The 14,001-nt window shown below is 35.5% G+C and overlaps 1 protein-coding gene across 1 annotated transcript in view; it reads right to left on the reverse strand.

Annotated features, from left to right (window-relative positions):
- Nucleotides 1-14,001, reverse strand: part of LOC121387271 (low-density lipoprotein receptor-related protein 1-like) — a 340,401-nt gene that overhangs the window by 180,166 nt on the left and 146,234 nt on the right. Inside the window, exons 17-21 of the mRNA XM_041518296.1 lie at nt 11,828-12,023; nt 9,737-9,859; nt 5,416-5,568; nt 4,003-4,140; nt 1,269-1,382 (exon numbers count right to left, since the gene is read on the reverse strand). Of these exons, the coding sequence (XP_041374230.1) occupies nt 1,269-1,382; nt 4,003-4,140; nt 5,416-5,568; nt 9,737-9,859; nt 11,828-12,023 (724 nt within the window). The remainder of the gene's footprint in view (nt 1-1,268; nt 1,383-4,002; nt 4,141-5,415; nt 5,569-9,736; nt 9,860-11,827; nt 12,024-14,001) is intronic.

Consider the following 14,001-nt stretch of genomic DNA (forward strand, 5'->3'; position numbering starts at 1 on the left):
AGTAATTTTTATTATTATTTATCAAACTATTAATGCATTCAAGAACAAAAAACTACATAATATTGCATAATGGGGTGTTTTATTTATACTGTGCACAAATTATTGTTACATAAGCTGTGAAAGGATGTAAGGGTCTGATAAAAATGTGTAAGTCTGGGTAGGGAGTGTTTTCGATCGGAATTTTATGAACCAGTTTGTTGTCTCCGTGTATAAGCCGACTCTCTTCTTTTTGAAAGTATTTGTAGACTTCAAAAGTCGGCTAATACATGGCAATATACAGTATAAACAAATCTTTTATAAGCACCATCCCACAGACAGAATAATACATACTACAGCCTTTGATATACCAGTGGTGGTGCACTGTCTTGAACAAGAAATATTCCAATGGGCCAACTGTCATTATTTATATTGGCTTATGATGATGAAAGAAAGGTGATAAAGTGCCACAATCAGATGATGTAGTCACTGTGTATCAACAGAAATATCATAAAATACATAGGTTTACTTTTATTAAAATACATATGGTTAAGTACCACACAGATTTTGAGAGGAAACCCGCTGTCGCCACTACATGGGCTACTCTTTCCGATTAGCAGCAAGGGATTTTTTATTTGCGCTTCCCACAGGCAGGATAGCACAAACCATGGCCTTTGATGAACCAATTATGGATCACTGGTTGGTGCAAGTGATTTACACCTACCCATTGAGCCTTGCGGAGCACTCACTCAGGGTTTGGAGTCAGTATCTGGATTAAAAATCCCATGCCTCGACTGGGATCCGAACCCAGTACCTGCCAGCCTGTAGACCTATGGCCTAACCACGATGCCACAGAGGCCAGTATATCCTACATGATTAACTATTTCCCAAGTACATGTATATACATCATATCATGAAATATGAGATGGCCCCAGCTGTACTGTTATCCAGGAAATAGCCCAGTGTTTTAGAATATTCAGAGATTTGACAGCTTTAAGTTGAACTATAATTTATTTGCTTTAACCAGTCATAACATCATGTTAGCACAAAATGTTTAAAAAAAAATGCAAAAAGATTTTTTGAATAAAGATCACAAATGGAACTAGCTAGAAATTGAGATTATTCCTAGTTGGTATGAACGAGTTCTCTTCAGGTTTTATATCTATATTAGTTAATCAGTAATTACTAATTAGTTAAATGTAAGGTAGTTTAAATGGTATTATTTCATTTAATAGGTTCTGTTTAAAGTAAACATGAAAGCCCTAAACAAAAGTTGGTACTATTTTCCTTACCACACTTAACACCTTCATCTGAACCATCGGGGCAGTCTTTTTCATGGTCACATTTCCAGCTTTCAGGAATGCACCGACCATTTTCTGTGCACAGACTATAATTCTGAGGGCAGGCTGTGAACAGAAATGAAATTCTAACAGTAGTACATTAGTTAAAAAACAAATTTAAAAATTGGTAGGACATTTTAAATCTGTTTCCTTTTATGACTTTTGACACAGGCAAATACATTCAGAATATTGTCACTCAATTTTACAAATACAGCACATTTTTCATCTCAAATTATTTGTACAGCTACAGATCCAGCTTTAATGAAACACAATTAATTAACAAGAGTACTGGTGAGGTACATGTACATGATAAGCCCATCAGGAGTTTGATGGAAAACCATATCTATATTAATGAATATATGTTACGGGTATAATTTAAGTCTAATTATGTGAAATATTTGCAATGGGATGGATGAACAGTTTGTTTTGGACCAATCACCATCCCAAGTTGTTCCTACATGCAATTTGATGGTCCTGTATGCATCTGTATGCAAGATATGGTCCGGACAAGAATTTACTGTTATGTTCAGTAGACAGTGAAAAGCAGGTCACAGTGACATACTAATAGTATGCGACACATCACCATCCCAAGTTGTTCTTACATGCAATTTGATGGTCCTGTATGCATCTGTATGCAAGATATGGTCCGGACAAGAATTTACTGTTATGTTCAGTAGACAGTGAAAAGCAGGTCACAGTGACATACTAATAGTATGCGACACATCACCATCCCAAGTTGTTCCTACATGTGAGGTTTGATGGTCCTGTATGCATCTGTATGCAAGATATGGTCCGGACAAGGATTTACTGTTATGTGCAGTAGACCATGAAAAGTAGGTCACAGTAACCTTGTAATAGTATGCGACACATCACCATCCCAAGTTGTTCCTACATGTGAGGTTTGATGGTCCTGTATGCATCTGTATGCAAGATATGGTCCGGACAAGGATTTACTGTTATGTGCAGATATATATAAATCTAATTTAACATCCTAAGTACTTTATTATCAACCAGCTGTCCTGTCATCACATTTTCCTCAGTTATATAATCATAAAAGAAGAGTACCGGTGAGGTACAAGATACGCCCCATTAGGAGTTTGATGGAAAACCATATCTATATTGTATTAATGAATATGTTATGGGTATGATTCAATTATGTGAAATTTTTGCAATGGGATGGATGAACAGTTTGTTCCTATATGTGGTTTGATGGTCCTGTATGCATCTGTATGCAAGATATAGTCCGGACAAGGATTTACTGTGCAGTAGACCTTGAAAAGTAGATCACAGTGATCTAGTAGTAGTACGCAACACACTGCCATTCCAAGTTGTTCCTACATGTGAGGTTTGATGGTCCTGTATGCATCTGTATGCAAGATATGGTCCGGACAAGGATTTACGGTTATGTGCAGTAGACCGTGAAAAGTAGGTCACAGTGACCTTGTAATAGTATGCGACACACCGCCATTCCAAGTTGTTCTTACATGTGAGGTTTGATGGTCCTGTATGCATCTGTATGCAAGATATGGTCCGGACAAGAAAAAGTTAACACAAATGTACGGACGGACAATGCCATACCATTATATGACCCATCATATGAGACACTGAATTCACTGCTGAACAGACAGTGGGACACAGAAGTCAGTCAAACAGAGTAACTGTGACTCTTACTTCAGACAGTGAGACACTGAATTCACTGCTGAACAGACAGTGGGACACAGAAGTCACTGTCAAACAAAGTAACTGTGACTCTTGCTTCAGACATTGGGACACTGAAGTCACTGTCAAACAAAGTAACTGTGACTCTTGCTTCAGACATTGGGACACTGAAGTCACTGTCAAACAGAGTAACTGTGACTCTTGCTTCAGGCAGTGGGACACAGAAGTCACTGTCAAACAAAGTAACTGTGACTCTTGCTTCAGACATTGGGACACTGAAGTCACTGTCAAACAAAGTAACTGTGACTCTTGCTTCAGACATTGGGACACTGAAGTCACTGTCAAACAAAGTAACTGTGACTCTTGCTTCAGGCAGTGGGACACAGAAGTGACTCTTGCTTCAGACAGTGGGAAACAGAAGTGACTCTTGCTTCAGACAGTGGGACACGGAAGTGACTCTTGCTTTAGACAGTGTGACATGGAAACCACTACTACCACACAGGTATCCAAGCAACAATTAGAAAAATGTGAGACATACTTCTCTAAGAAATGTCACACATACATGTACTTCTCTAAGAAATGTCACACATACTTCTCTGATAAATGTGACACATACTTCTCTGATAAATGTGACACATACTTGTCTGAGAAATGTGACACATACTTGTCTGAGAAATGTCACACATACTTCTCTGAGAAATGTCACACATACTTCTCTGAGAAATGTCACACATACTTCTCTGAGAAATGTAACACATACTTCTCTGAGAAATGTCACACATACTTCTCTGAGAAATGTAACATATACTTCTCTGAGAAATGTGAAACATACTTCTCTGATAAATGGGACACATACTTCTCTGAGAATGCAAGACATACATCTCTGAGAAATGTGAGACATAACTCTCTGAGAAATGTGAGACATACTTCTCTAAGAAATGAGAGACATACATGTATTTCTGAGAAATGTGACACATACATCTCTGAGAAATGTGACACATACATCTCTGAGAAATGTGAGACATACCTCTCTGTTGGTGACAAAGGTCGGATTTCTCATCGGAGCCATCGGTGCAGTCGGCCTCTCCGTCACAGACAAACTGCATGTAGATACAGCGCTTGTTGCTGCACGAAAACATCGATGGGTCAGGGCAGGAAATGTTACCTGAAACAACGAAAACAATGTTCATGTAACAGTATCTCAGCATACTGGGTCTTGCAACATGGGTCTATACAAGGGATCAGATCAACAACTATGGTAACTAATTAGTTACGTCATGATTTTACTTGCTGTCATTTTGTTTACTTGGCAATACATAAGAAAAGATCAAAACGTTTTCACTACATTAGGGATACGGCTGCCTATAAGCATGGAAGATATCATGTGATGGTGGTAAGGGACAATCACTTTAGAGATAATGAAACTACGTTAATCAGCTAGTGAGTGCTGTTGTTTCACTTCAAGGAAGATATAGAAGAAAAGAACTACTGAACAATGTTTTACCACACTCTATCAGTCTTGAAAGCTGACTAATAAAGTTTTGTTTTGTTTAACAACACTACTAGAGCACACTGATTTGTTGGGGGGTTTTGGGTTGTTTTTTTTGGGGGTTTTTCTTTATTAGAACAACACATGCCAAGGGTAAAACATGGGTTGTGTACATAAAAATAATAAAACAACATAATATAATACTTTAGGGTACTGGCTTGCAAACCGCACCTCGCCCCACCCCCCACCCCTCTCCATCCCCACCTCTCCCTCTCTCTCTCTCTCTCTCTCTCTCTCTCTCTCTCTCTCTCTCTCTCTCTCTCTCTCTCTCTCTCTCTCTCTCTCTCTCTCTCTCTCTACATATCTAATCAATGTAGCTATCCATATCTTTCTCTCACGCAAAAAAAAATCAACATACTTTCATCCTTTTCCATTCTATGAACGACGTACATAAATATTTAAAATAAGCACATGATATATATATATATATACACACATACACACACATACATATACATATGTATGTATCTACATTATTAATGCGTGGTCCGCTGGGAACAAGACGATGCACAAGGAAAGTTAAAAAAATTAGGTCTGTTCAAAGAGAGAATAATACACCGACCACTTGGTGAAGAATTTATGTTCTTACTAAGATAAATAAATTTTTCTACTTTGTTAATAATCAGCTATTGGATAGCAAATATTTGTTAATTCTAACATATAGTCCTAGAGAGGAAATCCACTATTTTTTTCCATTAGAAGCAAGGATCTTTTATATGCGTCATCACACAGGGATGATAGCACATACCACAGCCAGTCATGGTGCACTGACTGGAACAAGAAATAGCCCACAGACTCCACCCTCACCATCATTACAACTTACCACAGATTCCACCCTCACCGCCGCTACAACTTACCACAGACTCTGCCCTCACCGCCGCTACAACTTACCACAGACTCCATCCTTACTGATATCCTCGTCTGACCCGTCGTTACAGTCCTGGTCCCCGTCACACAAGAACCGTTTGTTGATACAGCTGCCGTCCTTACACTCAAACTTGAAGTTCTCGTCACACGCAGATGGAGGGGTGTAGTCCGGAATGTCTGCAAACAAAATCAAATGTTGTTAGTCAAGATCTCTATCAAACATACATGTAACTACCAAATATATAATACATTTTCTATCAAACATACATGTAACTAACAAATAAATAATACATTTTCTATCAAACATACATGTACATGTAACTACCAAATATATATAATTATATTTTCTATCAAACATACATGTAAAAACCACATATATCATACATGTATGTATCATATATGTTATAAAATCTTTATTATGCAATTATTTATAATGGTTGAATTTCTTATGTCCATTATTCCCGATAACAGTGGTTTTCTGACTAGGATTTAAAAAACTAAATGAACTACAATTCATATCCCAATATTTGGTGATTTTCGTTGTTGGTAAAACGATCAAATTTGTTATCAAATTAGCTGTAACAATCAGCTATCGATCCTAGAAAATGACCGTGACTTGCCACCATTGTTTTCAAGCGAAAATACTTGCCGAAAACAACTTATTGAACAAAAAAATTCCATGGTATTTTCCATTGAAAAATAATAAACAAAAGATACCATCTTGTCAAGAAATCTGTTTGCTGTATTACATATCTGTTTCTGTGAGTGCCATGTGCAAAACAGCGGGGAATATGAATTGGGGAATGTATTGTATACAGTGTACAGTATGTCGACTGGCGTGACGTCGGGCGAGATATCTCGCCTGCAGTAGTCAGAAGATTAATTTCAATAAACATAGTGCCATAACCTCAATTTACATCTAATTTGTAAAGTTATTAAATGATAAATATATTTATCATATATAATCTTACATTTTCAGTGCAATCAAAGTATGTGATATTTTTCAGATCACATACTTTAACAATTTGATAACTGCAAAATAGATGTAAATTTAATCCCGTTCACGGCACTAGGTTTATTGACATTTAAGCAAACGTACTAAGGTGACACTCCATAATTGATGTATGCATTCATAGTCATCAACTAAAAACATTTCAACAGCAACTTCACACTGAAAGCTGGCCAGTGTTCAGAAAACAAAAAACAATAAGCACTAGTTTATTTTGATGTAAGGACATCCAAAATGACGTCATTCGAGTTTGCTGGACTGGAATTAAAGTTGTGTGTACAGTTTACAAAAACATGTTGTATTAAGCTTGAGATTATATGATACACAGATTATTACCCTCGTGTGTTTCGATATTGTCAATATCATATACTGCATTAGGAATAAAAATAATGTATTATGCTTGCCAGAGGCTCACATAATACATATTTTATTCCTAATATATGACATTGGCGATACCGAAAAACACTCTGGTACTACATGTAACCTCTATGTATCATATATGTTATAAAATCTTTATTATGCAATTATTAATATTGTTTGAAGTTCTTATCACACGCTGATTGAGGGGTGTAGTACAGAAGTCTGTAAACTTATCACACGCTGATTGAGGTGTGTAGTACAGAAGTCTGTAAACTTATCACACGCTGATTGAGGGGTGTAGTACAGAAGTATGTAAACTTATCACATGCTGATTGAGGGGTGTAGTACAGAAGTCTGTAAACTTATCACACGCTGATTGAGGGGTGTAGTACAGAAGTCTGTAAACTTATCACACGCTGATTGAGGGGTGTAGTACAGAAGTCTGTAAACTTATCACACGCTGATTGGGGGGTGTAGTACAGAAGTCTGTAAACTTATCACACGCTGATTGAGGGGTGTAGTACAGAAGTCTGTAAACTTATCACACGCTGATTGAGGGGTGTAGTACAGAAGTCTGTAAAGAAAATAAAGGTGAAATAGGAATTTGCCTAATAAAACTACCAAAATATTGAAGGTCATTTTGTATCTAGCTTGTGATTCTTTTATATTTTAATTTTATAATGCTCTAAAATACAGCTGAAAGGTTTTAATTTCTGACACACTGTTTCAAAACCCTCCACTCATCCTGTGCTGTCTTATTTCCAGCAGACCATATGTTTTTAGCAGGACATGTTTCTGTTGGTCTCATATTTTAAAATAATAACAGTAAGCCATATTTTACTTCGTATTTTGAGCCATGAATTTCTATCAAACATACATGCAACTACCACATGTATCAACATTTAATTATTTTTTTTACCAAATCTTTATTATGCAATTATTAACATTCTGTGATTAAAGAAACTAAAACTTTCCACTGTCTAAAGTTGAAGAAAAATTAAAGTTTGTTTTGTTTAATGACACTACTAGAGTACACTGATTTATTAATCAATGGCTACTAGACATCAAACTGAAAAATGCATGCAATGTAGAACAATGAAATTTTCAACAAAACCAGTTTATGTTGTGTATTGATAGTAAAATGTTCATTTTAATGCAAGGCTTACTTTTAAAATTGAGCTGAAACATATATAATGTCAAAAAATGCTATAGAAATGAGAACCTACATGTACTCCACACCTACTTTACCTTTTAAAAATTATGGGCTACTCTTTTTCTTTCCTCCACAACTTATAGTTATTTTTTTCCAGGAGGAAATACAGTCCATCATTTCTTCAAGTGTTAATTATTAAAATGATGTTTAAAAAGCTGAAAACTCATTACTACACTTAAATAAAGGTAATTTTTTAGCATTTCAGACCAAATCCAGTCTACTTTATAAAAATTAGTTGATGCAAGACAGATGAAATTGGATAAAAAGGTGAAATATCCTACCTGTGTCTAATCAATACACGTAATTATCAAACAAACTGCTCGCATGGAAATGGAATTTACTAGCCCACCAGAATTTCTGCTAGTCCACCAGCCTATATAATAATATGTTATTGTTTAACAATATTATAATACCCAGTATTATAATATTATAATACCCAATATTATAATACCCAATATTATAATATTATAATACCCAATACTATAATACTATAATACCCAATATTATAATACCCAATATTATAATACTATAATACCCAATATTATAATACTATAATACCCAATACTATAATACTATAATACCCAATATTATAATACTATAATACCCAATATTATAATACTATAATACCCAATACTATAATACTATAATACCCAATATTATAATACCCAATATTATAATATTATAATACCCAATATTATAATACTATAATACCCAATACTATAATACTATAATACCCAATATTATAATATAATACCCAATATTATAATACTATAATACCCAATACTATAATATTATAATACCCAATATTATAATACTATAATACCCAATACTATAATACTATAATACCCAATATTATAATACCCAATATTATAATACTATAATACCCAATACTATAATACTATAATACCCAATATTATAATATAATACCCAATATTATAATACTATAATACCCAATACTATAATATTATAATACCCAATATTATAATACTATAATACCCAATACTATAATACTATAATACCCAATACTATAATACTATAATACCCAATATTATAATATAATACCCAATATTATAATACTATAATACCCAATATTATAATATAATACCCAATATTATAATACTATAATACCCAATACTATAATACTATAATACCCAATACTATAATACTATAATACCCAATATTATAATATAATACCCAATATTATAATACATTGTCTTCACTTCAAATGATATATATATGTATTTAATAATATATTTTTATTATTAAGGACACTTGGTATTAAGGACACTTAACGAAATCAAGCCCCAAACCTTGGTTGACAAAACTATAAATTTTGAAATATTCTGGTAAAGACTAAGTTTTTCACATTTCTTTCATATAGATTTACAAAATTCAAGTATGTATTTGACTAAACCATCTATTCAAAAGATACTTTCATCGTAAATAAGTTATTTCTAAGAAGTATTGACCTTTGACTGGCTCTGTTTTCAGAATGTCACGGTATGTATATTGTGTATTTCGTTATAGTTTTTAACCATTTGTTTGAATAGTTTGGAATTTTGGCATACAGATTCGATGTACTTATCCGTCAGAAGTTTTATTCACATTTGTTGAGCCGGCAAGTACTTTCTGTCCCCCTGACTACAGAAAAGCACAGAGTAATTTATCAGTTACACCTCCACAGAACATTTTCTTTCTTATTTTAATACCTGTATACATTTTTGTTTTTTCTTAATTTTGAAAAAGTAAAAAAATAATTTCACCTTCGCAAGTTTTGTTGTCTGATGTGATTAGCCTTCCTTTTCCACACTTGCAAACATGATCATTGGGTAAAGATATACAAATATCTGAACACATTCCATTGTTTTTAGCACATGGGGCACCATCTGTAAAAGTAGATTTAATAAATTTAATATTGAGACATAATTAATGCTGAAATAAATGGATGGATGGATGGATGGATGGATGGATTGGTTTTTTGGTTGGGTATTGGGTATATGGATGGAACTCGGTGGGTGATGAATGGATGGATGGGAGTTAGGATGTGACAGAAATAAGATGGACAAATGTATGGATGAACAGAATGATGAAGAAACTTCCTCATTAAAGGACTGCTGTCCCATTCACTGGCTAGCACATACATTTTACAGTATTTTTATTACACAATTATATAATATTTGCTTAAATGCTTGAGGAATAATCAGCTCCTTCACCCCTATGCACTGCCCCTATTAATCCCAACCAGCACATGACTTCTTTCTTTCATACACCTTTGACCTGTCGAGTGTTGGGGTTTCTCTCATACACTTTTGACCTGTCGAGTGTTGATGTTTTTCTCATATATCTTTGACCTGTCGAGTGTTGGTGTTTTTCTCATATGCCTTGACCTGTTGAGTGTTGGTGTTTTTCTCATATACCTTTGACCTGTTGAGTGTTGGTGTTTTTCTCATATGCCTTTGACCTGTTGAGTGTTGGTGTTTTTCTCATATACCTTTGACCTGTTGAGTGTTGGTGTTTTTCTCATATGCCTTTGACCTGTTGAGTGTTGGTGTTTTTCTCATATACCTTTGACCTGTTGAGTGTTGGTGTTTTTCTCATATGCCTTTGACCTGTTGAGTGTTGGTGTTTTTCTCATATACCTTTGACCTGTTGAGTGTTGGTGTTTTTCTCATATACCTTTGACCTGTTGAGTGTTGGTGTTTTTCTCATATGCCTTTGACCTGTTGAGTGTTGGTTTTTTTTTCATATACCTTTGACCTGTTGAGTGTTGGTGTTTTTCTCATATGCCTTTGACCTGTTGAGTGTTGGTGTTTTTCTCATATACCTTTGACCTGTTGAGTGTTGGTGTTTTTCTCATATACCTTTGACCTGTTGAGTGTTGGTGTTTTTCTCATATACCTTTGACCTGTTGAGTGTTGGTGTTTTTCTCATATACCTTTGACCTGTTGAGTGTTGGTGTTTTTCTCATATACCTTTGACCTGTTGAGTGTTGGTGTTTTTCTCATATGCCTTTGACCTGTTGAGTGTTGGTGTTTTTCTCATATGCCTTTGACCTGTTGAGTGTTGGTGTTTTTCTCATATGCCTTTGACCTGTTGAGTGTTGATGTTTTTTTCATATGCCTTTGACCTGTTGAGTGTTGGTGTTTTTCTCATATACCTTTGATCTGTTGAGTGTTGGTGTTTTTCTCATATGCCTTTGACCTGTTGAGTGTTGGTGTTTTTCTCATATGCCAGGATGGGACGTAGCCCAGTGGTAAAGCACCCGCTTGATGGCTGGTCGGTTTGGGATTGATCCCAGTTGATAGGCCCATTAGGCTATTTCTCATTCCAGCCAATGCACCACGACTGGTATATCAAAGGCTGTGGTATGTGCTATCCTGTCTGTGGGATTGTGCATATAAAAGATCCCTTGCTACTGCTGGAAAAAAATGTAGCGGGTTTCCTTTCTAAGACTATATGTCAAAATTACAAAATGTTTGACATCCAACAGCCAATGATTAATAAATCAATGTGCTCTAATGGTGTCGTTAAACAAACTTACTTTCTCATATACCTTGACCTGTTGAGTGTTTGTTTTTCTCATATACCTTGACCTGTTGAGTGTTTCTTTTTCTAATATACCTTGACCTGTCTAGTGTTGGTGTTTTTCTCATATGCCTTTGACTTGTTGAGCGTTTTTCTCATATACCTTGACCTGTTGAGTGTTTGTTTTTCTCATATACCTTGACCTGTTGAGTGTTTCTTTTTCTAATATACCTTGACCTGTCTAGTGTTGGTGTTTTTCTCATATGCCTTTGACTTGTTGAGCGTTTTTCTCATATACCTTTGATCTGTTGAGTGTTTTTCTCATATACCTTTGATCTGTTGAGTGTCGACGTTGACGATGATGAGGTCAAACAGAGGGGTGCTGTCCATACGTAGCTGTTGCGTGGTGTTGCTGGTGGTGTTATGCATTTCCACCCATCCAGACAAGGACTCAGTCCAGAAGATGAGGTTTTGATAGACCGCGATGCCGTATGGGTGCTTCAGAGAATGGAAGGAAAGTAAAGTCTGAAACAAAACATTAAATCAATATTAAATGGAATCTACCAGCTGCCCATTAGGTAGTGCTGTGGGGTAGAGCACATTTCTAATTCAGAAAGACTGTACTTTAGACAGGGCAGATAGGTTAGAAAATAGTCTGAAAGGAAAGACAAGAAATACCTCAGCACTTCTCAAACTCTTACTATTTGGTGTGAAACAAAGCTTTATTTCTCAAATCGGTTTAAACTGTGAAAGCAGCACATCTTTTACATGCACATTCCCATAGGACAGTACATACCATGCCTTTACATACCAGTCATGGGGGAGAAAACATCCTGAGACTGATCGATCCTATGACATACTGCATGCCAAGTGAGCACTCTAACATGAAGCCACATTACAGCCCACCCTTAAAGGTATACTAAACTCCAACAAGAGCCTTATGTGTTGGAAAGATGCATACCCAGACCACCAACACACACTGACACTTTAACAAATGAAAAATGCGTAATTTTAGATTTAATCAAAAACCATGATTATTCCTGCTAACTGGGGGCAGCCATTTTGTTTAGTTTTTGTGACGTCCGGTGGTATAGCTTGGGGTGAAGTGACGTCAGCTCCGTCTAACTTCTCTATTATGAACAGTGTAAACAAATGCTCTAATTTATGACAAAACGCTTCACTTTCATCAACCTGACTTGTAAAACAACACAAATGACTACTCACGAAACCCAAGTGATAATTTTTTTTAGGACTACGTAATTGGTCAGTTTTGTGATTTTAGATGGGAAAGTCTACTTAATCAAGGGTTTTACAGAATTACTGACAGTAATAAAGCAGCAGGACGGCTGGTAAGGTCCATTACGATTTGAGGTTATCACACAATACCCTGTGATCTTAATAAAAAAGGCACGTCTTTTTAGTGTGTCTAGACACAGTGTCTGGGGACAGTCTAAATATACACCTGCCAATCAAGAACCACAGGTACAGGCCATGGAAAGAAAAGACCAATTATCCAAGAAAACACTCCGACTATTATTTCAGTACGTGGGTTCATTTATATACAAAATATAATGCAGTTATATCAACACTTTAACAATGGTGGTTTATTTTGTATTGAAAAATAAACCACATATACACAATGCTGTGTTACTGGGATAGATATTATTACAGAACATTGCGATGCATCCGCAAAAATTAGGTATGTTTTGTTTCTTAAGTTCGAAGACTAATTCCTGACTTGACACGTTAGGTATTACGTAACCACCAGCTTGCCAGAGGGCGTATTCACTGGGATGGTACAAAATGGCTGCGCCCGTTATATATAATAGCCGTCACATTTAACCGTTTTATTAATTAACTATACGATTATACTTGTTGATATTAAGCAATAATGTGCATTATGTATCATTGAATATGCATACCAGTCCAAAAGCCTTGCTTTAGCATTCTTTTAAGGAATATGCTGAAGGCAAATGATACAATAAGTCTAAATATATTGAATAATAAGCATAGGCATATGGGCTCCCATTTTTGTAGGGGGGAGGGCCATGCAGGTTGGCTTTTGCCTGAATTAATTGAAAATGTCCAAATCTGGATAACAACATTTATTCATAGTTACTGTAACCAAGTGTTGTTTTGTTATTAAATATATTAATTAGATATTTAGGGTATTAATCGTTTGTAGTTACAGTTACCTTATTGCAGTTTATATATTAATAGTGAGGGTAATGTTATCGGTTGGTTTGTTTACATTGGATGTTGGGTTGTTAGGTTTTCAGTGGCACATGTAATTAGTGACAGGTGACGGTTGACTGAATACAGTGACGCTTAGGACAGTAGCACTGCATGCTGAGTATTTTTTCCACCTGTTCCCACCAAATTAACCACATCCGATCTCATTCTTTGTTCTGCTTTGATCTGAACAACATCTTTCAATCTACAACTGCAAAGTCAAAGATAACAACATATTTTCACATGAGAGTTTTAGTGCAAACTAGAACAG

Source organism: Gigantopelta aegis, chromosome 13, assembly GCF_016097555.1.
Source record: "Gigantopelta aegis isolate Gae_Host chromosome 13, Gae_host_genome, whole genome shotgun sequence".
In the NCBI taxonomy this organism is placed as follows: Eukaryota; Metazoa; Mollusca; class Gastropoda; order Neomphalida; family Peltospiridae; genus Gigantopelta; species Gigantopelta aegis.